Source organism: Hemiscyllium ocellatum, chromosome 9 (genome assembly GCF_020745735.1).
Source record: "Hemiscyllium ocellatum isolate sHemOce1 chromosome 9, sHemOce1.pat.X.cur, whole genome shotgun sequence".
NCBI lineage: Eukaryota > Metazoa > Chordata > Chondrichthyes > Orectolobiformes > Hemiscylliidae > Hemiscyllium > Hemiscyllium ocellatum.
The window spans coordinates 112,575,626-112,601,264 of NC_083409.1; the positions used below are offsets into that span (position 1 = coordinate 112,575,626).

General features: G+C 46.6%; 1 protein-coding gene across 1 annotated transcript in view; it reads right to left on the reverse strand.

The window, feature by feature from the left end:
* Positions 1-8,100: 8,100 nt before the first annotated feature.
* The window catches only part of znhit6 (zinc finger HIT-type containing 6), a 40,984-nt gene continuing 23,445 nt past the window's right edge, over positions 8,101-25,639 (reverse strand). Inside the window, exons 7-10 of the mRNA XM_060830027.1 lie at positions 24,521-24,601; positions 22,529-22,609; positions 10,622-10,746; positions 8,101-8,331 (exon numbers count right to left, since the gene is read on the reverse strand). Of these exons, the coding sequence (XP_060686010.1) occupies positions 8,195-8,331; positions 10,622-10,746; positions 22,529-22,609; positions 24,521-24,601 (424 nt within the window). The 3' untranslated portion in view covers positions 8,101-8,194. The remainder of the gene's footprint in view (positions 8,332-10,621; positions 10,747-22,528; positions 22,610-24,520; positions 24,602-25,639) is intronic.

Here is a 25,639-nt window from a genome sequence, read left to right on the forward strand (position 1 = left end):
TTAAAAGCAATACAGAAGATGAAGCATGAGAGCAAGATTGCGAGAGTTTTTTAGAGATATGAAAGGTTAGAGAGAGGCAAGAGTGGACATTGGGCTGCTGGAAAATGGGGAGTAGTAACGGGGAACAAAGAAATGAGAGGAACTGAATAGGTGCTTTACATCAGCTTCCAGAGTGGAAGACATCAGCAGCATCCCAGAACTTCTCAACAGATTCAGGGACAGAGGTGAGTCATCACTAAGGAGGAGGTGCTGGGGAAGCTGAAAAGTCTGAAGGTGGATAAATCACCTGGAACAGCTGGACTAGACCTCAGGGTTTGCAAGGAGATATCGGAGGAGATTGGAGAGGCATTGGTTGTGATCTTTCAGGAATCACTGGAGTCAGGGAGGATCCCAGAAGAATGGAAAATGGCTAATGTAACATTCCTGTTTAAGAAAAGAGAGGCAGAAGACAGCAAACTATAGAGTTAAAAATCACACAACACCAGGTTATAGTTCAACAGGTTTATTTGGAAGCACTAGCTTTCCGAGCGATGCTCCTTCATCAGGTGGTTGTGGAGAATAAGATTGTAAGACACAGAATTTATAGCAAATGTTTACAGTATGATGTAACTGAAATTATATATTGAAAAAGACCTGGATTGGTTGTTAAGTCTCTCACCTTTTAGAATGACCATGTTGGTTTCAGTTCTTTCATATGTAAATCCCAGAACTTTCTTAAAGTTACATTCTCAAGTGAACTTTTGGATACTGCCTGAGCTGCTGTGCTTTTCCAGCACCACTCTCATCTCGACATCTTTAACAACTGGTGTTATGTTGACCCAGATAATGCATTGAAGGTGTGAGTTGCCCTGTGTGAGACTGTCTGTGCCACAATGTTCGGACTGATTCTAATGTAAAAATTGGATTTGCAGAACCTTACGTGGATTCATGCAGTTTTTGAGCAAAATAAAATGTAATTCTGCAAGTAAACTATAGGCCTGTTAGCCTGTCCCTGGTCATTGGTAAGAGTTTAGAGTCTGTTATTTAGGGTGAGTTTGCAGGGTATTGGAAAAGCATGGTAAAATAAGGCTGAGTCAGCATGGCTTTGTCAAGGGGGAGGTCATGCCTGACAAATCTAATAGAATTCTTGAGGAGGTAACAAGCAAGTTAGACAAAGGAGAGCCAGGGGATGTGATCTATTTGGATTTCCAGAAGGCCTTAAACAAGGTGCTGCACAGGAGGATGTTAAATAAGGTAAGTGCCCATGGTGTTAGAGACAAGGTACTGGCCTGGATAGAGGATTGGCCTGACTTGCAGGAGGCAGACAGAGGGGATAAAGGGGTCTTTTTGAGGATGGCAGATGGTGACTAGTGGGGTTCCACAGGGGGCAGTGTTGGGATCACGTCTATTCACATTATACATTAATGATCTGGGTGAAGGAACTGAGTCTCCTGTTGCTAAGTTTGCAGATGATACAAAGATAGGGGGGGGCGCTGGTAGCATGGAGGAAGCCGAGGACTCAGACAGGCTGGGAGAACGGGCAAAGAAGTGGCTGATGGAATATATTGTGGGAAAGTACGCAGTCCCGAATCAGAGGGCATGGGTTTAAGGTGAGAGGGGAAAGATTTAAAAGAGACCTCAGAGGCAACGTTTTCATACAGAGGGTGGTACATGTGTGGAATGAGCTGCCAGAGGAAGTGATGGAGGCTGGTAAAACGACAACATTTAAAAGGCATCTGGATAGGCATATGAATAGGAAGGGTTTAGAGGGATGTGGGCCAAGTGCTGGACATGACATGGGGAGGATGGACATGACATTGGGGAGGATGGACATGACATTAGGGAGTATGGATATGACATGGGAAGGATGGACATGACATGGGAAGGATGGACATGACATGGGGAGGATGGATATGAATGGGGAGGATGGACATGGCATTGGGGAGTATGGACATGACATGGGGAGGATGGACATGGCATTGGGGAGGATGGACATGACATGGGGAGGATGGACATGGCATTGGCAAGGATGGACCTGGCATTGGGGAGGATGGATATGACATGGGGAGGATGGACATAGCATTGGGGAGGATGGACATGGCATTGGGGAGGATGGACATGACATGGGGAGGACGGACATGGCACTGGGGAGGATGGACATGGCATTGGGGAGTATGGATATGACATTGGGGAGGATGGACAGGACATGGGGAGGATGGACATGACATGGGGAGGATGAACATGACATGGGGAGGATGGACATGGCATTGGGGAGGATGGACATGGCATTGGGGAGTATGGACATGACATGGGGAGGATGGACATGACTCTATGAAATTCTATTTTAGTGGAAGCCAGCTGGCCATCCCAACGATGTCTCAATGACCTGTTGAAGCTCAGCATGAATGTTCTCACACTTCACCATCGTCCCAGGCTGGCTGCTGCCAGGAAATGTTTAAACACTGCCCTGGTCACTAAGGTTTCAATCACTGATATCTCACAAAAAGAACTCGAGGTCCTAATATGGACAGGTGTGGAACTCTGTAGTCAGACCTCCATCAGCCTGAACATCAGGTACATGAAAGAGGACAGAGTTGGAGGGATGTGAGAAATTCCCAGGGGAATTAAAGGCTGCAGAAACAGGTCAAGCTGGAGAATCAATGGACAGATTGGAACACAAGGACAACCATGTTAGAGTTCAGGCATTTCTGAACCAGGAGCCAATGTAAGCCAAGGATGGAGTCAGAGATGCAAAACAAGAAAACAGCTACAGTACATATATAAAGTACAGCAAATAGTGGATATGGGAAATTATAGAATCCCTACAGTGCGGCCATTCAGCCCACTGACTCCAAACCACACATCCAAACAGCAGCCTACCCAGACCCACCAAACTATCCCTGTAACCCTGCATTTCCCATGGCAAATCCACATAGTGTCCAAGGATGTGCAGGCTATGTGTCAACTTAACATGGCCAATCTAACCAACCTGCACATCTTTGGGCTGTGGGAGGAAAGCGGAGCACCCGGAGGAAATCCATGTAGACATGGGGAGAATGTGCAAACTCCACACAGACAGTCACCCGGGTGGAATTGAACCTGGGACCCCGGTGCTGTGAGGCAGCAGTGCTAACCACTGAACTGCTGTGTTGCCCCAAAAAAAACAACCCAGAAAGTCCTGGAGAAACTGAGCAGGACTGTGGAGACAGGAACAGAGTTATGTTCTGAAGATGAATCATATTGGACTCAAAAAGAAAATAGTTGTCTTCAGCTTTAAGAATCAAAGCAATCTCTGTCACAATATAGAAGCAAGTACAATGTCCCTCCGTCACAAGGCAGGGGATGAATAATCTTTCAATATTTTTAACGCAGAGGGAGATAGTTTCTTGATGACCAAGGGGCTGAAAGATTATTGGAGATATGCAGGAATGTAGAGTTGAGATTAAAATCAGATCAACCATGATCTTACTGAATGGTAGATCAGATCCAAAGGGCTGAATGGCTGACAGTTTTTCCTTGTTTGTACAATAAATTATTGTTCGTTGATGCTGCTTGAGTTTTAAACTTCTGATTTGACAATCAGATAATTCTGAGAAAGTGCATATTTTCTGTTCGGAAACAAGTTAAAGACCTTACCTGACCTTTCCTTTTACATAGGGATTACATTTTGCATCTAAACCACACGGCTGACATGGCAAGGCTATGCGTGATTTCACAAAATTCAGGGTCGTGCCAAATGGCATCACTTAAAGAAAAAGCTGCTGCTTGGCAGGTCAAAGTTAAATACTCATTTCTCACATTGCGATTGCTAACTGTCTGACAAGACTTGTTACTGTTGAAACCAAAATGTTCCTCTTGCACGCAGACTGACCATACCCACCTCTCCATCTCCATTAATGACGACCGACTTGACAGTGACATTTTTTACAAACCCACTGACTCCCACAGCTACCTGGATTACACCACTTCCCACCCTACCTCCTGCAAAAATGCCATCCCGTATTCCCAATTCCTCCGCCTCAGCCGTATCTGCTCCCAGGAGGACCAGTTCCACCATAGAACACACCAGATGGCCTCCTTCTTTAGAGACCGCAATCTCCCTTTCCATGTGGTTAAAGATGCCCTCCAAAGGAATCTCGTCCACATCCCGCACCTCCGGCCTCAGACCGCATCCCTCCAACCATAACAAGGACAGAACACCCCTGGTGCTCACCTTCCACCCTACCAACCTACACATAAACCAAATCATCCGCCGACATTTCCGCCACCTCCAAACAGACACCACCACCAGGGATATATTTGCCTCCCCACCCCTTTCTGCCTTCCGCAAAGACCGTTCCCTCTGTGACTACCTGGTCAGGTCCACGCCCCCTTACAACCCACCCTCCCATCCTGGCACCTTCCCCTGCCACCGCAGGAATTGCAAAACCTGTGCCCACACCTCCTCCTTCACCTCCATCCAAGACCCTAAAGGAGCCTTCCACATCCATGAAAGTTTTACCTGCACATCCACTAATATCATTTATTGTATCCGTTGCTCCCGATGCGGTCTCCTCTACATTGGGGAGACTGGACGCCTCCTCGCAGAGCGCTTTAGGGAACATCTCCGAGTCACCCACACCAATCAACCACACCGCCCCGTGGCCCAACATTTCAACTCCCCCTCCCACTCTGCCGAGGACATGGAGGTCCTGGGCCTCCTTCACCGCCGCTCCCTCACCACCAGACGCCTGGAGGAAGAACGCCTCATCTTCCGCCTCGGAACACTTCAACCCCAGGGCATCAATGTGGACTTCAACAGTTTCCTTATTTCCCCTTCCCCCACCTCACCCTAGTTCCAAACTTCCAGCTCAGCACTGTCCCCATGGCCTGTCCTACCTGCCTATCTTCTTTTCCATCTATCCACTCCACCCTCTCCTCCTTGACCTATCACCTTCATCCCCTCCCCCACTCACCTATTGTACTCTATGCTACTTTCTCCCCACCCCCCTCTAGCTTATCTCTCCACCCTTCAGGCACTCTGTCTTTATTCATGATGAAGGGCTTTTGCCCGAAACGTCGATTTCGCTGCACTTTGGATGCTGCCTGAACTGCTGTGCTCTTCCAGCACCACTAATCCAGAATCTGGTTTCCAACATCTGCAGTCATTGTTTTTATCTTCCTTCCCAAATATGTGGCTGACAAAATGAAATTGAACATTCATTAATTAATGAATGCTTATCCTTTCTGTTTAATGGGTCTGGTCTCACTATTCATCCCTTGCTGTGATTTCTGGAGAGTTATAGATTTCGGAGTTGCTTCCACCCTGAATAATCTGGAAGATGCTGAAACGACACTGGATCTCACACAAACACAGTTATTCTCCAGCCAGAGAGAGGTCATGCTGTCAATAAACACTTACACCGAGTCCCTCCAGTTTGCAACATGCTAATGCAGGATGGTCTGATATTAACCCACTTAAATACTGCGAAAAAATAATTTAATGTTCCTACATTATAGCAATGACTTCAATTCAAAATACTGCCATTGGCTGTAAACTTCAGACAGCCAGAGACCCTGGAATGCAGCTAGGTTGCTGAGGGGGGGGGGAAGGTGAAAACACGGGGGGATCTGGTTAGTCAATCTTATTGTTCGGTCTGCTTGTATTAGGCCCAACCAAACCTGAGAAATAATCCCTGAGATTGCTAATTTAAACAGAAAAAGAAATCCAGTTTAGACAAGACAGAGTTAAGAGAATTGAATCAAACTCCTGACAACCCTCTATCCCAGCTGTGACTGATAATAGACAATAGACAGTAGGTGCAAGAGTAGGCCATTCAGCCCTTCGAGCCTGCACCACCATTCAATATGATCATGGCTGATCATTCCTAATCAGTATCTGCTTCCTGCCTTATCTCCATAATCCTTGATTCCACTATCTTTGAGAGCTCTATCCAACTCTTTCTTAAATGAATCCAGAGACTGGGCCTCCACTGCCCTCTGGGGCAGAACATTCCACACAGCGACCACTCTCTGGGTGAAGACGTTTCTCCTCATCTCTGTCCTAAATGGTCTACGCCTTATTTTTAAGCTGTGTCCTCTGGTTCGGCACTCACCCATCAGCGGAAGCATGTTTCCTGCCAGAGTGTCCAATCCTTTCATAATCTTATAAATCTCAATCATATCCCCTCTCAGTCTTCTAAACTCAAGGGTATACAAGCCCAGTCGCTTCAGTGACAGTGATGTGACGGCGTCACTAGATCACAGCATCATTGGAACACACTTGGAACTGAATTCTGGACCTGATTGGAGTTGATGTGGCTGTTATTGTTGAACCTTGTTATTGGTGATGTTTTGTGTTGACTTCACTTGGGTCACTTCCAGCAGTAACAGTGAGATTGTTATGATGCCACATCATGACATTAATCCTTATCGTATCGCAGCAAGTGGTCACAGAAGCTGTTACTGTGACAAGCCCTGGCCTCCTACCTTCAATTCCCATCTTCCACCAGCTCGCTCCCAATCTGATGTTGTCTCCTACTTGAATGATCTTGTGCTTGTTTCCAAATCTCTCTCAAGACCTTCTCTCCCTCACTATCTCTGCAACCTCCTTCACCTTCCTCTGGACTCGTGTGCGTTGCTGGTCCTAATGTAGAACGGGTAGAAGAGCTACAGCATTAGAAAGAGGCCATTCAGCCAGTCATTTCTGTCCTAGCTCTCCAAATGAGTGATTCACTACGTCCCAGGTCTCTGCCGTTTCCTGTAACCCCTCACATTTTGCCTGTATCCAATTACAGTCCAGCACCCTCCTAACTGCTGAATGTGTGGAAAGGATTTTCCTCAAGCTGCCATTTAAGGAGGCAGCGGTGTGGAATCCATTGGAGTAATTCAGAGAGCCAGGCAATGTTTTGGAGACAGAGGTTGGGATTTCTAAAAACAAATCAAAATTCAAAGTCTCAATGAAGACCACAGAAATGTTGTCGATCACTGTAAAGGCCCCTCTGGTTCACCAATGGCCTTCAGGGAAGGGAACCTCAGACCACCCAGGCTAAATAGGCAGCTCAACACCACCTTCCCCAATCCAAGAGGATCCAGCCAGCTCCATCCCCACTCTGTGAAAATGTTACTGCAGCAGCAACCCAGAGGCTCAGGCTGTGGGGAAAAGGGTTCAAATCCCACCACAGAAGCTGGTGAAATTTATATTTAACGAATTAATCTGGAATCTAAAGAGCTGCTCAGTAATGGTGAACATGAAACTATCATCAATTGTCATAAAAACCCTTTAGGGAAGGTCTGGCCTACGTGTGACTCCAGACCCACTGTAACATGGCTGCCTCTTAACTGCCCTCGGGATTGGCCGAGCAAGTCTCTCAGTTCAAGGGTAACTAGGGAAGGGCAAGATATGCTGGCGTTCTCAGTGACACTCTCACCCCATGAAAGAATTTAAGGGAGCACCCTTAACTCTGTATCTATCTGGGCCTCAGTGGGAACATTTCCTCCCTCTCTATTCTGTCCAGATTCCTCATGATTTTAAACACCTCAATCCAATTCAACATCCCTCCTCCAACAACAACAACAACAAGTGCCAGAATGTGAATCTTTCCACTCCACTGCCTTAGCACCCACCCCCAACCCCCCAACGTGTGGGGTCTAGAAACACAATGCCCAGCTGAGGACAAGCCAGTGTTTATACGGGTCTATGATAAGCATCTTCTTTCTGTATTCCATACCTTAACTGGAAACCCCAGGAAACAGCGACAAGTGCATGGAAGCTCCTTCTCTACACAGAACTGTTTCCAGCCCATCTTAGTCTCCCATTCCCAAGATTCTGCAGATAAGGGAAGAACTGAAGAGAAAGACTGTAATGTTTGAACTTTCAGCTTTATTTCTTTATTTTTTTACTTAAAGCTAAGAAGGTCTGCAATGTGTATTGACTTTGTTCCTTCTACCTTGACCTTCAAATTGTGTACCTGGGTACAAGGTGGCACCTTGTGTTGGTGACAGTATACACCTTTCACTGGACTCCTGCGCTGGAGCACACCTGACAATAAAATCAAATCTAAACCTCGGGACTGGTTTTTGTTGAGCCAATACAAAAATGTACACTTCAGGGGTAGGAAGGTAATAAAGAAATACAAGATAAATAGTTAACAAATTTAATTAAGAAATTAGTTAAAGTACAAATACAACTCTGGGATCAATAAGTACTGAAAGTGACACCAAGCAACAGTCTTACTCAAACAGGAAGGTCCTCACGATTACAACGTGAATTCAGAGTGAGATTTGTTTCGGCGTTGTCTTTGATCTCTCCTTCCTCCAGTGAACTCTCGGAGGAGGGGTCTGTACTGTTCTGGGCATCTTCATTGGAATCCACTTTGACATGAGACATGGGGAGTAGAAAAATACACAAGATAAGCCTCAGAATGACACTGATATACAGCGAGAGGCTGCTGACATCAAGCAAAGCAGATAATAAGCAACATTTAGATTCAAACACTGGCTCAGGACACATATCACTCATGTGTCACTTTGTTCCGGTGAAGCACCATGCAAAACTTTATTATATCAGAAGTACCACACAAATGCAGGTGGTGCTGAGGGAGTGCCGTGTTATTGAAGGTTCAGCTAAGTTTCCTTTTGAGGGAAGTAGGTGCCACGGGCAAGGCTGGTGCCACGGGCAAGGCTGGTGAATGCTGCCCATCCTTAATTGCCCTTAAATTGAGTGGCTGTCTGGGCAGAATGCTGTGGGTCTGGAGTCACATGTAAGCCAGACCGGGTAAGGGGGGGGCAGATTTCCTTCCCTAAAGATTTCAGTTAGCCCAGGTGGGCTTTTGATACAGTCACGGAGGGGAGCTTCCACCTCAGATTTCATGATCTGAAGCTAAATGCTCCCAGTTCCCATTGTGGGATTTGAGTCTGTGACCCAGGCCATTTAGCTCTGCCTCTTGATTACTAGCTCAGTGACATGACCACTGTACCACCATCTCACTGGATATATCCTAGAGATACTGCCTGTGTCTTCTGGTGAATGTAGACATTAATGTTGCAGGAGCTGAGGTTTCTGCTGGGTTTTAAACAGCCACCAGCGAAGCAGGTCACCCGGATAACTTGGTAATTTTTTTTGTTAGGGCTGGTCTTCCACCTGCAACATGGTGACCACGCTCAAAGTACAACTCGTTGGCATTTTGGAGCAGGTTAAATTTGAGAAAGTCAGGAGAAGGAGTGCCCCACCACTGTCTCTGGGGTAACTTCGGTCTAGATAGCTTTGCCCACACACTCCCAAATGAAAAAAATAAGGGTACATTGGGTCCAGAAAGTACCAAAGTATAAATACATTTCAGAGTCAGAAGTCTCCTGACACCAGGTTATAGTCCAACAGGTTTATTTGAAATCACAAGCTTTCGGAGCGCTGGCCCTTTGTCAGATGAAGTGCTGGTGACTGATGAAGGGGCAGCACTCTGAAAACTTGTGATTTCTAGTAAACCTGATGGACTATAACCCAGTGTCATGTGACTTCTGACCTTGTCCATCCCAGTCTAACACCGGCCCCTCCACATCCTGACAGTTCATAGAAGTGATAAAAGTAGAAAAGAAACTATTTGGGAAGCTGCATGATCGACTCTGTTACATTATTCCAATTCCCTTTCCAAGTGAATTTACTGTCCTGTGTACCGAGGCACAGTGAAAAGCTTTTGAAGGTTATTATTAAACCTGCTCATTCAGACAGCTCCAGATCATATTCATTCTCCAAAAATACTCCTCTCATTCTTTTATCAATCGTCTTGCCATTGGGAACATCTGTTTAATCTGTCAAAATCTTTCTAGGTTTTAAATATCTCGATTAAACCCCCATGGAACCGTCCCTGCTTTAAGGAGACCAATCCCAGCTTCTTCAGTCTCTCCACATTCACTAAAGTTCCTCATCCCAGTCTCCATTCCTGTAAATCTCCTCAGCTCCCTCTCCTCACCCTGACATCCTTCTGAAGTACGGGGCTCAGGATTGGACTCAACCCTCCAGAGAGAGTCCAACGGGGGATGATGAAGTTTCAGTATTCCATCTCAGCTTTAGTGCTCTGCACCTTTCATTTCGAAAGCCAAGCATCTCATGATTGTTTTTAAACATCCTTCTCACTTAGTCAGGTTACTCCCCCCCTCCCACTAACTCCTCGAGATCTCTAGCTCTCCCACTTGCTGAAATAAAACTATTAATGTTTGGAGAAACTCAGCTGGTCCAGCAATATCTGGGGAGAGAGAAACAGAGTTAACAGTTAGACTTTCTTCTTCAGAACTGTCTCACCCAGCACTCTATTTAAATCTGGACCATTCATTTTAGATCACATACCATGCACAACTCTCTGCTATAATGTGGCATTATGTTTAGGGAGAAATGTTGAATTGAGTTGAAAATGTGTTGCTGGTTAAAGCACAGCAGGTCAGGCAGCATCCAAGGAACAGGAAATTCGACGTTTCGGGCATAAGCCCTTCATCAGGAATGAGGTTGGCTCATTCCTGATGAAGGGCTTATGCCCGAAACGTCGAATTTCCTGTTCCTTGGATGCTGCCTGACCTGCTGTGCTTTAACCAGCAACACATTTTCAACTGTGATCTCCAGCATCTGCAGACCTCATTTTTTACCCGAAAATGTTGAATTGAGCCAACTTACCATCACTGAGTAACCTGTATTCTGGAGAATTCATTTTCAAAACTACATGTAATGTAGGATACTCAATAACTGTTTTGTGGCTCAGGTTTTCAATAAGACTTTGAGTTGAATTCAGCTCATAATATCTGAAAAATAAAGTTTACAATTACTTAATGATATAATTACAAAAGTATATCGTAATTTCTGAAACAGAAACCCTTATTAAGGCATTATGTACAATAACCTTTTACATTATTCACTCACAGGATGGGATTATTTTTTATAACTATGTAGCTTAATGGTCATGTATACCAATACCAGTTTATAGATTTGTAAGAAACACAGAATTGAATTTCTTGAAGTGACCTAGTGGGGTTTAAAGTGGTTAGCATTACTGGTCCATACCTTTAGTGAAAAAGGTGGATTTGAGGATTATTAGATCAGCCACAATCTCACTGAATGGTGGAACAGACTTGATGGGTTGAATGGCCTATTCCTGCTCCTGTATTTTATGACTTCTTGTGCAATAATGGGTGGCACAGTGACTCAGTGGTTAGCATTGTTGCTTCACAGTGCCAGGGACCCAGGTTCGATTCCAGCCTCAGGCAACTGTCTGTGTGGAGTTTGTACATTCTCCCCGTGTCTGTGTGGGTTTCCTCCCACAAACAAAAGATGTGCAGATTAGGTGAATTGGCCATGTTAAATTGCCCATAGTTACTCAGGGATGTATAGGTTCGATGTATTAGTCAGGGGTGAATGTAGGGTAGGGAAATGGGTCTGGGTGGGTTAATCTTCGGAGAGTTGGTGTGGACTTGTTGGGCCGAAGGGCCCGTTTCCACACAGTGGGGATTCTATAATAAAGCCATTATCCTGTGAACACCCCAGGAACACCAAGACTTTTAAAGACAGAACATTTGACAGAACAGCCTTCCCTGGAAAATGCCTTAAACCGTCTGCCAAAATTCTACTCCCAGTTTTCAAGAGTGGGAATCGAACACGTTATTCTGACTCAGTGACTGAAAAGCAACGGATGAAGCCCGGAATGTGGAATTCCTGTTGATAAACTTTAACTTCTGTTATCGTGATTCATGGATACACCTTCAGATGATAAACTGCTTGCCAACATTTCCATTCAAACTCGCTATGTCAACAGTCACGGTGCAATTGTATTATTTAACCAGCAGGAGGCACAATAACTTCCAAGCATAAATTCTGATAACTCTGCCAGTTACATAGAGTCTACAGCACAGAAAACAGGCCATTTGACCCAACTGGTCAAGACTGGTGTTGATGCTCCACACACATCTTCCCAGTCCCCTTCCCCTTACACGAGCCTTCTGCAACTTATTCCCACATTTGTTTATCAGGTTTCCAGTTAAATGCCTGGATATGATTCTCTTCAACCACTCTCTGCGGTAGTATGTATCTCTCACTCTGCATCCACTCAATTTATTAATACAGCATCTTATATTTTACTTCACATCTTTTAAAAAGGTTTCCTGCACAAGCAGGCACATTTTGATCTTAAAATCTCTGTCAAATCATCCGTCAATCTCCGCCAGAGACTGTTCAATCTTTCCTGATCATTATAGCCTCTTAATTCTGGAATGATCCGCAAAAATCTATTCAATGCCAGCTCCAGCATCACCATAACCTGATCTCAGTTTGAAGGTGAGACATGCACCGCTTTGTGAGTGTTAACTGACCGAGGTTCAATACAAGTTAAGCTTCAGAAATGAAACACACTCATTAAACTCTGCCATTAGCCTGGAGAGATCTTTTGGGGGGGGTCTTTGGACAATTGATCCCTTATTTCTCCAGCCTATCTGGATTGATTCCCCAAGCAATTTATGGCCTTGAGTTTTTAAAAAATTCATGGAGTTGTGTCCATCCCTAGTTGCCCCTTGAGAAGGTGGGACTGAGCAGCCTTCTTGAATCGCTGCAGTTCATGCGCTGTGGATTGACCCACAATGCTCCTAGGGACAGAGTCCTGGGGCAGTTAAGAGTTGACCACATTGCTCTGGTTCTGGAGTCATCTAGGACCAAATGACTGGTCCCTTCCCTGAAGGACATTTGTGATGGATTGTCCCAACAATTGACTACGGTTTCATCACCTGTTGAAGTTCACATTTTTATTGAATTCAAATTCCATCATCCGCCTTGGTGGGGTTTGAAACTGGCTCTACAGAACCTTCCAGCTCAGCACCATCTTCATGACCTGTCCTACCTGTCAATCCTCCTTCCCACCTATCTGCTCCACCCTCCCCTCTCTGACCTATCACCTCCATCCCCACCCCCATCCACCTATAGTACTCTTTGCTACCTTCCCTCACCCTCCTCTCTGACCTATCACCTCCATCCCCACCCCCATCCACCTATTGTACTCTTTGCTGCCTTCTCCCCACCCTCACCTAATTATCTCTCCACCCTGGTGATGAAGGGCTTTGCCTGAAATGTCGATTTTCCTGCTGCCCGGCCTGCTGTGCTTTTCCAGCACCGCTCTAATCTAGACTCTACAGATTAATAGTCTGGTGATACTACCATTAGTGCTTTGTTACCCCAACATTCGAATTCCAAATTAAAATGCATTCGACACTGAACTTTGGAGGCTACCCAAATACACAACAATTTTCCATAAGCCTACTGTGCAGAACGCCAGGCAATCAGCAAGGTGGGATCACTGATCGAGAAGGAAATGTTCCCTGGTGTTCTGTTTGCTGAGTATAAAGAAACACATGAGAAAGGGTTCTGTAAAAAGACCTTTCGTCATGGAAGCTGATCGACCACACTCCAAAGAACTGGAAACAACAGTCACCTTATCTCAATTTGAGGAAGTTTAGAAGGTGTATAGTTTCCACAGATCAGTTTTTAAAATCTCTTGCTCTGTATAGGCTTGCACTGATAATTGGAAGCCGTGATTTAGATAAATAACATTCTCAGAGAGTAATGACTAATGCTTTCATACTCATGAGGTCACCAACATTGAGAACACTAACTTGGAGGCACACTTTACTCATCAAACAAAAATGCACAGACTGACATTTTTTCTGTTCAAGAAAAAAAGAGGGAAGGAAACCAAATGTAATCACAAAGTCTGCGAAACGGATATGGTAATAGGATCCATGGATCAGGCAGGTCAGTATTCACAAACATTGAAACATTAACAAAATGAAATGCAGCTTTGGAATGTGCTGCCTGCAGATTCCCCAATTCCGGAATCTGAGCGAGACAGAGCATCTTAGCGGGGGGTCAGACAGGTCTCGCTGGATTAAACACGGAATCTAGGACAAGATTCGAAAGGAAATTCTCCAGAATATTCCCTCCACTTTACTGGCCCTGGTTTGTCTACCACACTCAGGAGATCCCAAGGTGGTTTAAAACTTTGTTCATGGGATGTGGGTGTCACTGGCTGGGCCCAGCATTTATGCCTGTCCCTAGTTGCCCCTTGAGAAGGTGGGGGTGAGCTGCCTTCTTGACCGCTGCAGTCCATGTGCTGTGGGTAGGGTCATAATGTCCTTATGGAGGGGATTCCAGGATCTCAGTTACCTGGAGGGATTGCTGGGAGGTGCAGGAAGGGGGTATGCCGCATTGGGAGTGAGGCTGTGGAACACTCTTCCCCGGAGAGCCATGGAGGGTGTTTCAGCACAATCAAGGTTGGCTCATTCAAGATTTCCAATTGACAGGGCAACAAACTGGAATATGGCGTTGAAATCACAATCCAATCGACCCAGGACCTTACTGAAGATGGGACGAACACAATGGGCCAAATGGCCTACACCTTACCCACTTTTAGAACATAGAACATTACAGCGCAGTACAGGCCCTTCAGCCCTTGATGTTGTGCCGACCTGTCATACCAATCTGAAGCCCATCTAACCTACACCATTCCATGTACGTCCATATGCCTGTCCAATGACGACTTAAATGTACTTAAAGTTGGCGAATCTACTACCGTTGCAGGCAAAGCATTCCATACCCTTACTACTCTCTGAGTAAAGAAACTACCTCTGACATCTGTCCTATATCTATCACCCCTCAATTTAAAGTTGTGTCCCCTCGTGCTCGCCGTCACCATACTTGGAAAAAGGCTCTCCCTATCCACCCTATCTAACCCTCTGATTATCTTGTATGTCTCTATTAAATCACCTCTCAACCTTCTTCTCTCTAACGAAAACAGCCTCAAGTCCCTCAGCCTTTCCTTGTAAGACCTTCCCTCCATACCAGGCAACATCCTAGTAAATCTCCTCTGCACCCTTTCCAAAGCTTCCACATCCTTCCTATAATGTGGTGACCAGAACTGTACACAATACTCCAAGTGCGGGCGCACTAGAGTTTTGTACAGGTGTAGCATAACCTCATGGTTCCGGAACTCGATCCCTCTATTAATAAACGCTAAAACACTGTATGCCTTCTTAACAACCCTGTCAACCTGGGTGGCAACTTTCAAGGATCTGTGTGCCTGGACACCGAGATGTCTCTGCTCATCCACACTACCAAGAATCTTACCATTAGCCCAGTACTTTGCATTTCGGTTACTCCGACCAAAGTGAATCACCTCACACTTGTCCGCATTAAACTCCATTTGCCACCTCTCAGCCCAGCTCTGCAGCTTATCTATGTCTCTCTGTAACCTACTACATCCTTCGTCACTATCCACAACTCCACCAACCTCAGTGTCATCTGCAAATTTACTAACCTACCCTTCTACGCCCTCATCCAGGTCATTTATAAAAATGATGAGCAGCAGTGGACCCAACACCGACCCTTGCGGCACGCCGCTAGTAACTGGACTCCAGGATGAACCTTTCCCATCAACCACCACCCTCTGTCTTCTTTCAGCTAGCCAATTACTGATCCAAACTGCTATATCTCCCACAATCCCATTCCTCCGTATTTTGTACAATAGCCTGCTGTGGGGAACCTTATCGAACGCCTTGCTGAAATCCATATAAACCACATCAACCGGTTTACTCTTACCTTGTTTGTACAAAACCGCCATTACTAACGAGGAACTGGTTTTCCTGTCTCTGTGATGTTCATATGTACATTACACACATTCCCGCTTTATTCCCAGTAAACCTGGCTGCTTTACTACTATTTTAATGTAATTCAAACAGGGACGGGGGAGGCCATTCAATATCATCATGGCTGCTCATCCAACTCAGTCCCATGTTCCCACGTTCTCCCCCATATCCTTTGATCCCTTTAACCCTAAGAATCTATCTCCTTCAGGAAAACATCCAATGTTTTGACCTCAATTGGTTTCTGTGGCAGAGAGTTCCCCAGGCTCCCCACTCTCTGGGTGAAGACATTTCTCCCCATCTCAGTTTGAAATGGCCTACCCCTTATCCTTAGACCGTGACCCCTCCAGTTCCGGAATCCCGGAGTCATTGGGAACATCCTGCCTGTGGTTACCTGGCCTGGTCCTGTTCTGATAGAAACCCTCGTGATTGTTGACATTATACTGCTCCCTTCCTCTGGAATTTCCTCCAGCTCCCCCATCCTTGCCAACATTCCCTCAATTATTCGTCTCTTGCCCATCCCCAGTTTTGATTACCATTAGTCACCTCCGTGGGTCCCAAGCTTCTAAATCCCCTCCCTAAATCCATCATACCCCCACTTTTAAGAAACTCCTTAAAACTAACCCCTACAATCAAACCTCTGTAGCTCAGTGTCAAATTACACATGACAAACGCTCCTTCAAACTGATGTTTGATCACAGTAAAGGCCAGTATTTCAACATTAGTTAAATGTCTCTGCCGTAATAAGAAAAATGCAGTCAAAAGTTTCCTAAAATCCACGAGTTATTCGCAAAGGTCTGTGCCTCCTATTTAAAAAAAAACACCTCTTCCTTTGATGACCAGGATCAAATAACAAATCCAACAGCTGTGATCTCAGGGTCATTGAGAAATCTCAGTGTGCACTGAGACAGCAAACCCAGGGTCTGCCTTTAATGGCCCCGAACACTGCCCCTTGCTGACAGCTCGCTGGCAGCCCCTGCTGGTGGGGACAGAAATCAGGGAGGAACATGGAGGACTGGAAACAACAAATGCTGGAGATCACAGCGGGTCAGGCAGCATCCACGGAGAGACAGCAAGCTAACGTTTCGTTTCTGGGTGGCTCTTCATCAGAGCTGAGGTGAGGTGAAGACAGGGCCCTGCCAAACGGCAGTGTTTCCCCCCTCACACAGACTGACAGAGCTGTCGCTAACCTCCTGAAAGTTCCTTCTCGCTTTGAGAGAGGGTGATGGCCGTGTGGCATTATCACAGGGCTGTTAATCCAGAGAGCCAGGTCATGTTCTGGGGACCTGGGTTCAAACCTTGCCATTATTGATGGTGGAATTTGAATTTAATAAAAATCTGGAATTAAGAATCTAACATTGATTATGAATCCATTCCTGAGAATATCCATCTGGTTTATTAATGTCTTTCAGGGAAGGAAGCTGCCATCCTGACCTGGTCTGGCCTACATGTGACTCCAGACCCACAGCAATGGGGTTGACTCTCATCTGCCCTCTGGGGCAATTAGGGATGGGCAATAAATACTGGCCTAGCCAGTGACACCCACATCCCGTGAATTAAAAGAATGAAAAATGTTTATGGAAACTGCATATATTCCCCCTTCAGCACCACCCTCACCCCTCCCATTTCTCCTTTCCCCACCCCCATCGTCTCCCCTCCTCCCCACCATCTCCCCTCTTCCCCCACAACCATCGATACCACCCATTTCCCTTCACTTCCGAAGCTCCAGACCAATTCCTCAACCCGGGAGCCAACAGCTAAAAGCCAAGGTGCTCACTGTCACACCACTGCCTATGGGATCTTCCTGTGCACCAGCAGAAAACAACTTTCACTCCTTTAATCTTCTGGGGGATGTGTTGTTATGATACTGTCCTCTCCCGTGACAGAGGGTGTAAGGACTGCAGATGCAGGAAGCCAGAGTGAGGAGATGTGAGGCTGGGTTCCACCATGGCAGATCAGACAGCACCCTGCCCGAAAACAGTGACTCCCCTGCCCCTCGGATGCTGTCTGACCTGCTGTGCTTTTCCAGCCTCACACTGACTGACTCTGCCACAAGACGGTCTGCAACTGGGATGGTCTGATCCACAGCTTGGGAAATAAACCCTGAGTCACACAGCTCCCTGTCCCTACCTCCCGAACGACCTTACAATGGAGCAGCTTGATCAGCCAGTTCAGAGTCTACCACATGGCGGTGGGTTTGGAGTCACATGTAGGCCAGGCAAGGATGGCAGATTTCTTTCCCTGAAGGACATTAGTGAACCAGGGGAGGTTTATCACCATTGAATCACAATTCCACATTTATTCAAAGTAATTTATCTTCAATTTTGAACCCAAGTCCCCAAAACTTTATCCAGACTCTCTGGATTATTTGCCCAAAGACACTACCACAACATGACCATCTCCCCCTCAGCTGGAATACCTCCACCAGTCAACGAGATCATAGCAGCATCAAGAATCAAACAACCATTTTAAATACATTGATTCTTTTGCTTCCATAGGTTCACATGAGAAGAGGCTATTCACTCCATCACGTTGATGATATCTCAGTGAAAGAGCTGAAAATGTGTTGCTGGAAAAACGCAGCAGGTCAGGCAGCATCCAAGGAACAGGAGATTCGACGTTTTGGGCATAAGCCCTTCTTCGGGAATGGCTTATGCCATTCCCGAAGAAGGGCTTATGCCCGAAACGTCGAATCTCCGGTTCCTTGGATGCTGCCTGACCTGCTGTGCTTTTCCAGCAACACATTTTCAGCTCTGATCTCCAGCATCTGCCGACCTCACTTTCTCCTTGATATCTCAGTGAAAGACAGCTCCCCAACACTCACATTCTGTTACAGTTTCAGAGCAACTCTGAGTGGGAGAAATATCTTGCCCTTCTCTCTCCATCTTTTCCCAATTGTTTTAAATCCAAGATCTCAGATTGAATCCCATATCTGGAATACGAATCTGGGAGAATCCTCAGAAATTTGAGAAAGTCTGCAAACTCAGCTCCACTTCCAGCTCAGTCATAAGCAGAACATGAAAAGTGCTCACTTTGGAGTGGTCGATTAAGATATTTCATGAAGATAACCTGCTCCTCCCTTTCGACAAACTGTCTTTAAGGAAGATAGAGGTTCCTGATCATTAACACAGCAGGACCAGGCAAGGTGAAGGAATTTGGTTTTGTGGCTCACTGGTGACCTCTGTTGGTGACAAGGCTGCAGCTCCAGCTGGTGGGAATGAAACTGACAAGGTCCGAAGACTAACTGCTAACGGATTTCAAATCCCATTCTCCGAGCCCACAAACAGTCAACGGCTCACACCAAGGGAAGCTCTGGTTCTTTAGAAAATGGAAATGATTGTTAAAGTGGTGGGCAACAAAAAGTTAACAGGTTGTAGAGAGATGCTGGAGGGAACTGCCTGAGATTACAAGATACAGCAACCTGCAAAATGGACTTCAACCAGAAACTGGGTACAGATCCTCTGACAGTGCGGCACTCCCTCAGTACTGATCCTCTGACAGTGCGGCACTCCCTCAGTACTGATCCTCTGACAGTGCGGCACTCCCTCAGTACTGACTCTCTGACAGTGTAACACACCCTCAGTACTGACCCTCTGACAGTGCGGCACTCCCTCAGTACTGACCCTCTGACAGTGCGGCACTCCCTCAGTACTGACCCTCTGACAGTGCGGCACTCCCTCAGCACTGACCCTCTGACGGTGCAGGATTCCCTCAGTACTGATCCTCTGACAGTGCGGCACTCCCTCAGTACTGATCTTCTGATAGTGCAGCACTCCCTCAGTACTGATCCTCTGACAGTGCGGCACTCCCTCAGCACTGACCCTCCCTGTGTTTGGACTCTGAGCTCCAATCAGAGTGTACCCACTCAACCCCAATTCTCACTGACCCAGCACTATCTCCTGGTGCTTACGCCTGTGCCCCGTGGTGATTAATGTACGGGAGCTGCTGGAGTGAGAATGTGAATGGAGCTGAGCTCTGCTGGAGCCCCATGCTGAGCTCTGCTGGAGCATCACGCTGAGCTCTGCTGGAGCATCACGCTGAGCTCTGCTGGACTCCCACGCTGAGCTCTGCTGGAGCCCCACGCTGAGCTCTGCTGGAGCCCCACGCTGAGTTCTGCTGGAGCATCACGCTGAGCTCTGCTGGAGCCCCACGCTGAGTTCTGCTGGAGCATCACGCTGAGCTCTGCTGGAGCCCCACGCTGAGTTCTGCTGGAGCCCCACGCTGAGCTCTGATGGAGCATCACGCTGAGCTCTGCTGGAGCCCCACGCTGAGCTCTGCTGGAGCCCCACGCTGAGCTCTGCTGGAGCCCCACGCTGAGCTCTGCTGGAGCCCCACGCTGAGCTCTGCTGGAGCATCATGCTGAGCTCTGCTGGAGCATCATGCTGAGCTCTGCTGGAGCATCATGCTGAGCTCTGCTGGAGCACCACGCTGAGCTCTGCTGGAACCCCACGCTGTGGTTGAGGTGATACCTCTTGCCCATTTCCCATCATAACCCCCTGAATGTTCTAACAGAATCCCAGCAGCACCAACACAAAACCAAATGCAGTTTATGCCATGGCAGGGCCCACCTCCCCCAGATCCCCAGGGAGGGCTTCAGGGTTTGTCTCTTTGGCTCAAGGGTATGTCGTTCTCATTGAAATCCACACTTGGCCCTGACCCACAAGGACAACACAGCATTCCCAAAGCCTCGGTTAGCTCGATGGTTCACTTGTAGAATTGTCTGGATGTAAAAGAGGCCTTTCCTTCCATTGTACCTGTGCTTGCTCAGTAAAACATCTGGTCAACCTCCAACACCCCAACCTAATCGCACCGTGAATGTCCCCAATCCCTGTAACCCTCTGGTTCCCATGTGAAAGTTCTGATTGAATCTGCTCCCACTATCCGTTCAGGCAGCACCTTCCAGATCCCAACAATCCCCCTCACCTCCCTGTCTGGGGCTTTTCCCCGATTCCCTTGAATCTGTCTCCCTCTGCTCCCCCACCCTCCTGCCCCTGGAAACACTCTCCTGATTGACTCTATGGTGATTTTGAACACCTTGATTTATTTATTTGTTTATTCATTTTGTGGAATGTGGGTGTCACTGGCTGGGCCCAGCATTTATTGCCCATCACTAGTTGCCCCTTGAAAAGATGGGGGTGAGCTGCCTTCTGAAACCGCTGCAGTCCGTGGTAGCTCCATAATGCCCTCAGGGAGGGAATCCCAGTGACAGTGAAGGAACGGCGATATATTTCCAAATCAGGATGGTGAGTGGCTTGGAGGGAAATGTGCAGGGGGTGGTGTTCCCATGTATCTGCCGCCCTTGTCCTTCTATATGGAAGTGGTTGTGGGTTTGGAAGGTGCTGTCTGAGGATCTTTAGTGAGTTTCTGCAGCGCATCCTGTAGATGGTACACACTGCAGTCACTGAGCGTCAGTGGGGGAGGGAGTGGATGTTTGTGGATGTGGTGCCAATCAAGTGGGCTGCTTTGTCCTGGATGGTGTCGAGCTTCTTGAGTGTTGTTGGAGTTGCCCCCATCCAGGCAAGTGGGGAGTATTCCATCCCACTCCTGACTTGTGCCCTGTTGATGGTGGACAGGATTTGGGGAGTCAGGAGGGGAGTTACTCACCACAGTATTCCCAGCCTTTGACCTGCTCCTGTAGGCATTAACCCCTTCTAACACTCTGTGCTTGGTGACAAACTAACCCAGCTTCTCGATGTGACTTTTCCAGGAAGTTGGATTGATTGGGACATGCGCAGCATCACAGTGTGTGGACACAGCAAGGCACCCATTGGCTGTTGTCCAGGGAGCAATGTTCATGGCTTCAGCACAAGGGAGGGACGCTTGAAGGAAATAAAGTTGGAGGGTTCTGGCTGAAATAAGGGATTGGCAGAGACTCAGTCGGGCAAATGGCACCATTCAGTGTCACAAATGATGAAGATTCGCCAGGGACACCTTACTCAACGTGAACACCTGCCTGCACCGATGGCAGACACGGGGAGGGAGCTGAGGGTAGACACAGGGAGGGAGTTGAGGGTAGACACAGGGAGGGAGCTGAGGGTAGACACGGGGAGGGAGCTGAGGGTAGACATGGGGAGGGAGCTGAGGGCAGACACAGGGAGGGAGCTGAGGGTAGACATGGGGAGGGTGCTGAGGGTAGACACGGGGAGGGTGCTGAGGGTAGACACGGGGAGGGAGCTGGAGAATGATTCAGACACAGGTTCTACTGATCTGAAAAAAAAAACAATTGCAGTGCGCTGGGAAATGGCAGAGGAGTGAGACCAGCAGAGCTGTTTGTGCAGAGAGCTAGTATGGAGTTACAGGCTGAATGGCCGTCATCTATACAGTAACTGTAGAGTATTGCATACAGTTCTGGTCACCGCATTAAAAGAAGGATATGGGAACATTGGAAAGGTGCAGAGGAGATTTACCACGATGTTACCTGGTATGGAGGGATGGTCTTATGAGGAAAGGCTGAGGGATGTGAGGCTGTTTTCGTTAGAGAGAAGGAGGTTGAGAGGTGACTTAATAGAGACATATAAGACAATCAGAGGGTTAAATAGGGTGGATAGTGAAAGCGTTTTTCCTCGGATGGTGATAGCTTGCACGAGGGGCCATAGCTTTAAATTGAGGGGTGTTAGATTTAGGACAGATATCAGGGGTAGCTTCTTTACTCAGAGTAGTAGGGGCGTGGAATGCACTGCCTGTAACAGTCGTAGACTTGCCAACTTTAAGGGCATTTAAATGGTTATTGAATAAACATAACAAGGAGAATGGAATAGTGTAGATTAGATGGGCTTCAAATTGGTTTCACAGGTCAGCACAACATTGAGGGCCGAAGGGCCTGTACTGCACTGTAATGTTCTATGTAACTATTCTGTGACTGCGTGTCAGTAAAATCCAACCAGTCAATGGTCGGTTCTGCTCTTACCGGACAGAGTTATGTTTCCGATTCTCCACCTTCATCAAGATTCTTAATTCACTGAGAGAAACCATCGTATAAACCTTCAACCTGTAAAATACAACAGAGGGCAGGAACTCAGCATCAGGCACTGAGTACTGGAAAATCACAAAGAAATACCATGGAGCTCAGGCAGTCCCTGTGGAGAAAGCGAGCAAGAGAGGGAGTGTGTGAGAGAGAGAAGAGGGAGCGCGAGAGAGAGGAGAGGGTGCATGAGAGAGAAGGAGGGGGAGGGGAGAGAGAATAAGAGAGAGAGAGAGAGAGAGAGAGAAAGCGAGAAAGAGAGCGATGAAGGTCAGGTTAGATCACAGCGATGAGAACTCCTCATGGTAACGAACTGGTCAATGTGGAACAGGAACTCTGCCTCTCTCTGCACATAGTGAAGAATCAGCGCTCCGACAGCTTGTCCTTCCAAATAAACCTGGTGTGGTGTGACTTCTGAGTAATAAAATCAAATCATGGTTTCACACCCCCTTTCTATCTCTGTGACCTCCTACAGTTTAGAAGTCTCAGATCTCTGCACTGTTCCAGATTTGTTCACCTCTGTAAATGGTGTAACGGAGTCACTCTTGCTTCAGCCTGGTAGCTAGTTACAAGCGAGAAGCACTGCAGTCATACAACTCTTAACTCAGCCACTCCTCCACTAATATAGGTGTCTTTTTAGAAGAATGATTTTTAATTGACCTGTTTGGACATGTAATGACACATCACCGGGGTACATAGGGATTCGAACCTGGACGTTGTGGCCCTGAAGTAAGGAGACTGCTACGGCGAAACACATCTCAATTACTGCCAGTCACCCAAGTGAGAATCACACCCCGTGACTGAAGATCCAAATGAAGAACAGCACGAGGTGAAGGTGCAAGGTGAGATCCTGATGGATTCCACACCCTAACCCACCTAACCTCTCGGCTGCTGTTGCAGGCTTTCAGCAGATCTTAGGAGAAAGTGAGGACTGCAGATGCTGATCTTAGGAAGGATACGAAGGCCTTGGAGTGAGAAAATGTAAGTGTACAAGAACGATACTTAGACTTCAGACTGAGGTGATTATGAGGGATTGTTCAAATTGGGAACAAGAACAGAAATTGCTGGGAAAACTCAGCCGGTCTGTCAGCATCTGTGGAGGGAAAGCAGAGTTCTGAGGAAGGGTCACTGGACCTGAATTGTTAACTCTGCTTTCTCTCCAAAGATGCTGCCAGACCTGCTGTGTTTTCCCAACAACTTCTGTTTTTATTTCCGATCTCCAGCAGTTCTTTGTATTTTTTTAAAACAAATGAGGCCTGTTTTATCTAGAACGTAGAAGGTGTAGGAGGGGATCAGATCAAAGTCTTCAAGATATTAACAGGAGAAGGCAGGGTAGATAAACTATTCCCAGTGGTTGGGGATTCTAGATCTAGGGGTATAGTCTGAGAATTATGGCCAGTGAAATGTTCAGAAGCACTTCCACACACAAGGGAGGGAGAGGTTTGGAACTCTCTTCCACAAAGAGCAGTGGGTGCTGGATCAGTTGTTAATTTTAAATTCAGATGGATAATTTTTGTGAAGCAAAGATATTAAGGGCTATGGGTCAAAAACAGGTATATGGAGTTTGGCCACAGATTAGCCATGATCTCATTGGTTGGTGAACAGGCTTAAGAGGCTGAATGGCCTCCTCCCATTACTATGTTCCCATGTGCCCTGACCGTATTAGAAAGTTTAACGTTCAAATCCTGGGTTTAATGCTTCATATGTGTGCCACATAGTCATGCTGTAATTAATGCCCCACACTTGTATCTATTTAAACACAAATAATGCAAAAATTAAAATCAGATTCTATCTCCTGAAGCCCACCAGCAGCATGTGGACTTGAACAAGAATCTCCTGACACGTAAGGCGGCAGCACCGTATCGTTCCGGACCAGAATGGGAAAAAGCTGCTATTTCTCAGCTTCAAGAATAACGTTTAACACAGCCGTGTACGTACTTCTGTCTGATGACTGGGTCGGCCTCTACCGGGTCAACGTACTTTCTCAGTAACTCTTGCAAAGTCTTGATGCTCGGCACCCTGAAAAAGAAAAAAATAGAAATGAATCTTCAGTTTCCGAAGCACTTCCCCTGCTCTGACGTGGAATATTTCAGGATAGAAACATGCCACTTGGTCCAACTGAGTCGAGCTGGATGTCCTCCCACCTTTCAGCTAAACATCAGACCCTTAATTCCTTTCTCCCTCGTGTATTGATCCAGCTCTCAACTGACACATTGGCAAGATTCACCCCAAACACTCCCTCCTGTGGGAGTGAGCTCAATACTGTCCCTATCTCAAGGTGAAGAAATATCACCTGAATTCCCAGTTGAATTTATTGATGAGCTTAAAATGATGATCTCTCTGTAATGAATAAATATTTTATTTTGCTGTCCATTAAGGACTTTGCATTTAGCTGTTTCCATTGACCAACAATGTCGAAATTGTAGATCAATCCTCTCAACAGCAACACTTGCTGAAATCTTGCCCCAACAGGAACTTTTGAAAAGGGCAGTGGGTTATTTGCATATAGAAGTCTAAGAAAACACATAACTCGATATGTAAGATTTGTTGATTCTGGCACAGAATCTCCAGGGTCTGAAACGAAACCCAACTTGCTCGTTGCAAGAAAACATATTGAGCGTGTGCAGCACCTGGTCACATCTCAAACAGACAAAAACGCTTGGTAAAAGCAAATTACTGCGGATGCTGGAATCTGAAACCAAAAGAGAAAATGCTATAAAATCTCAGCAGGTCTGGCAACATCTGTAAGGAGAGAAAAGAGCTGATGTTTCGAGTCTAACCTGTCAGTTAAAACTCGAAATGTCAGCTCTTTTCTCTCCTTACAGATGCTGCCAGAGCTGCTGAGATTTTCCAGCATTTTCTCCTCAGATGAAAACTCTTCGCTGCAGCTCCTGTCTGGTGGGCTGTTCTCAAGCTCGGCTACGTTCAGGGCTGGGATATGGGGAGCAGTGAGCTCTCAGTAAATCAAGGGAAATGGGGAATTGGTAGGAAACCGGAGAAAGGGGCAGATGATCCATCGTGATCTCATGGAAGATGTGGAGGTGCTGGGGTTAGATT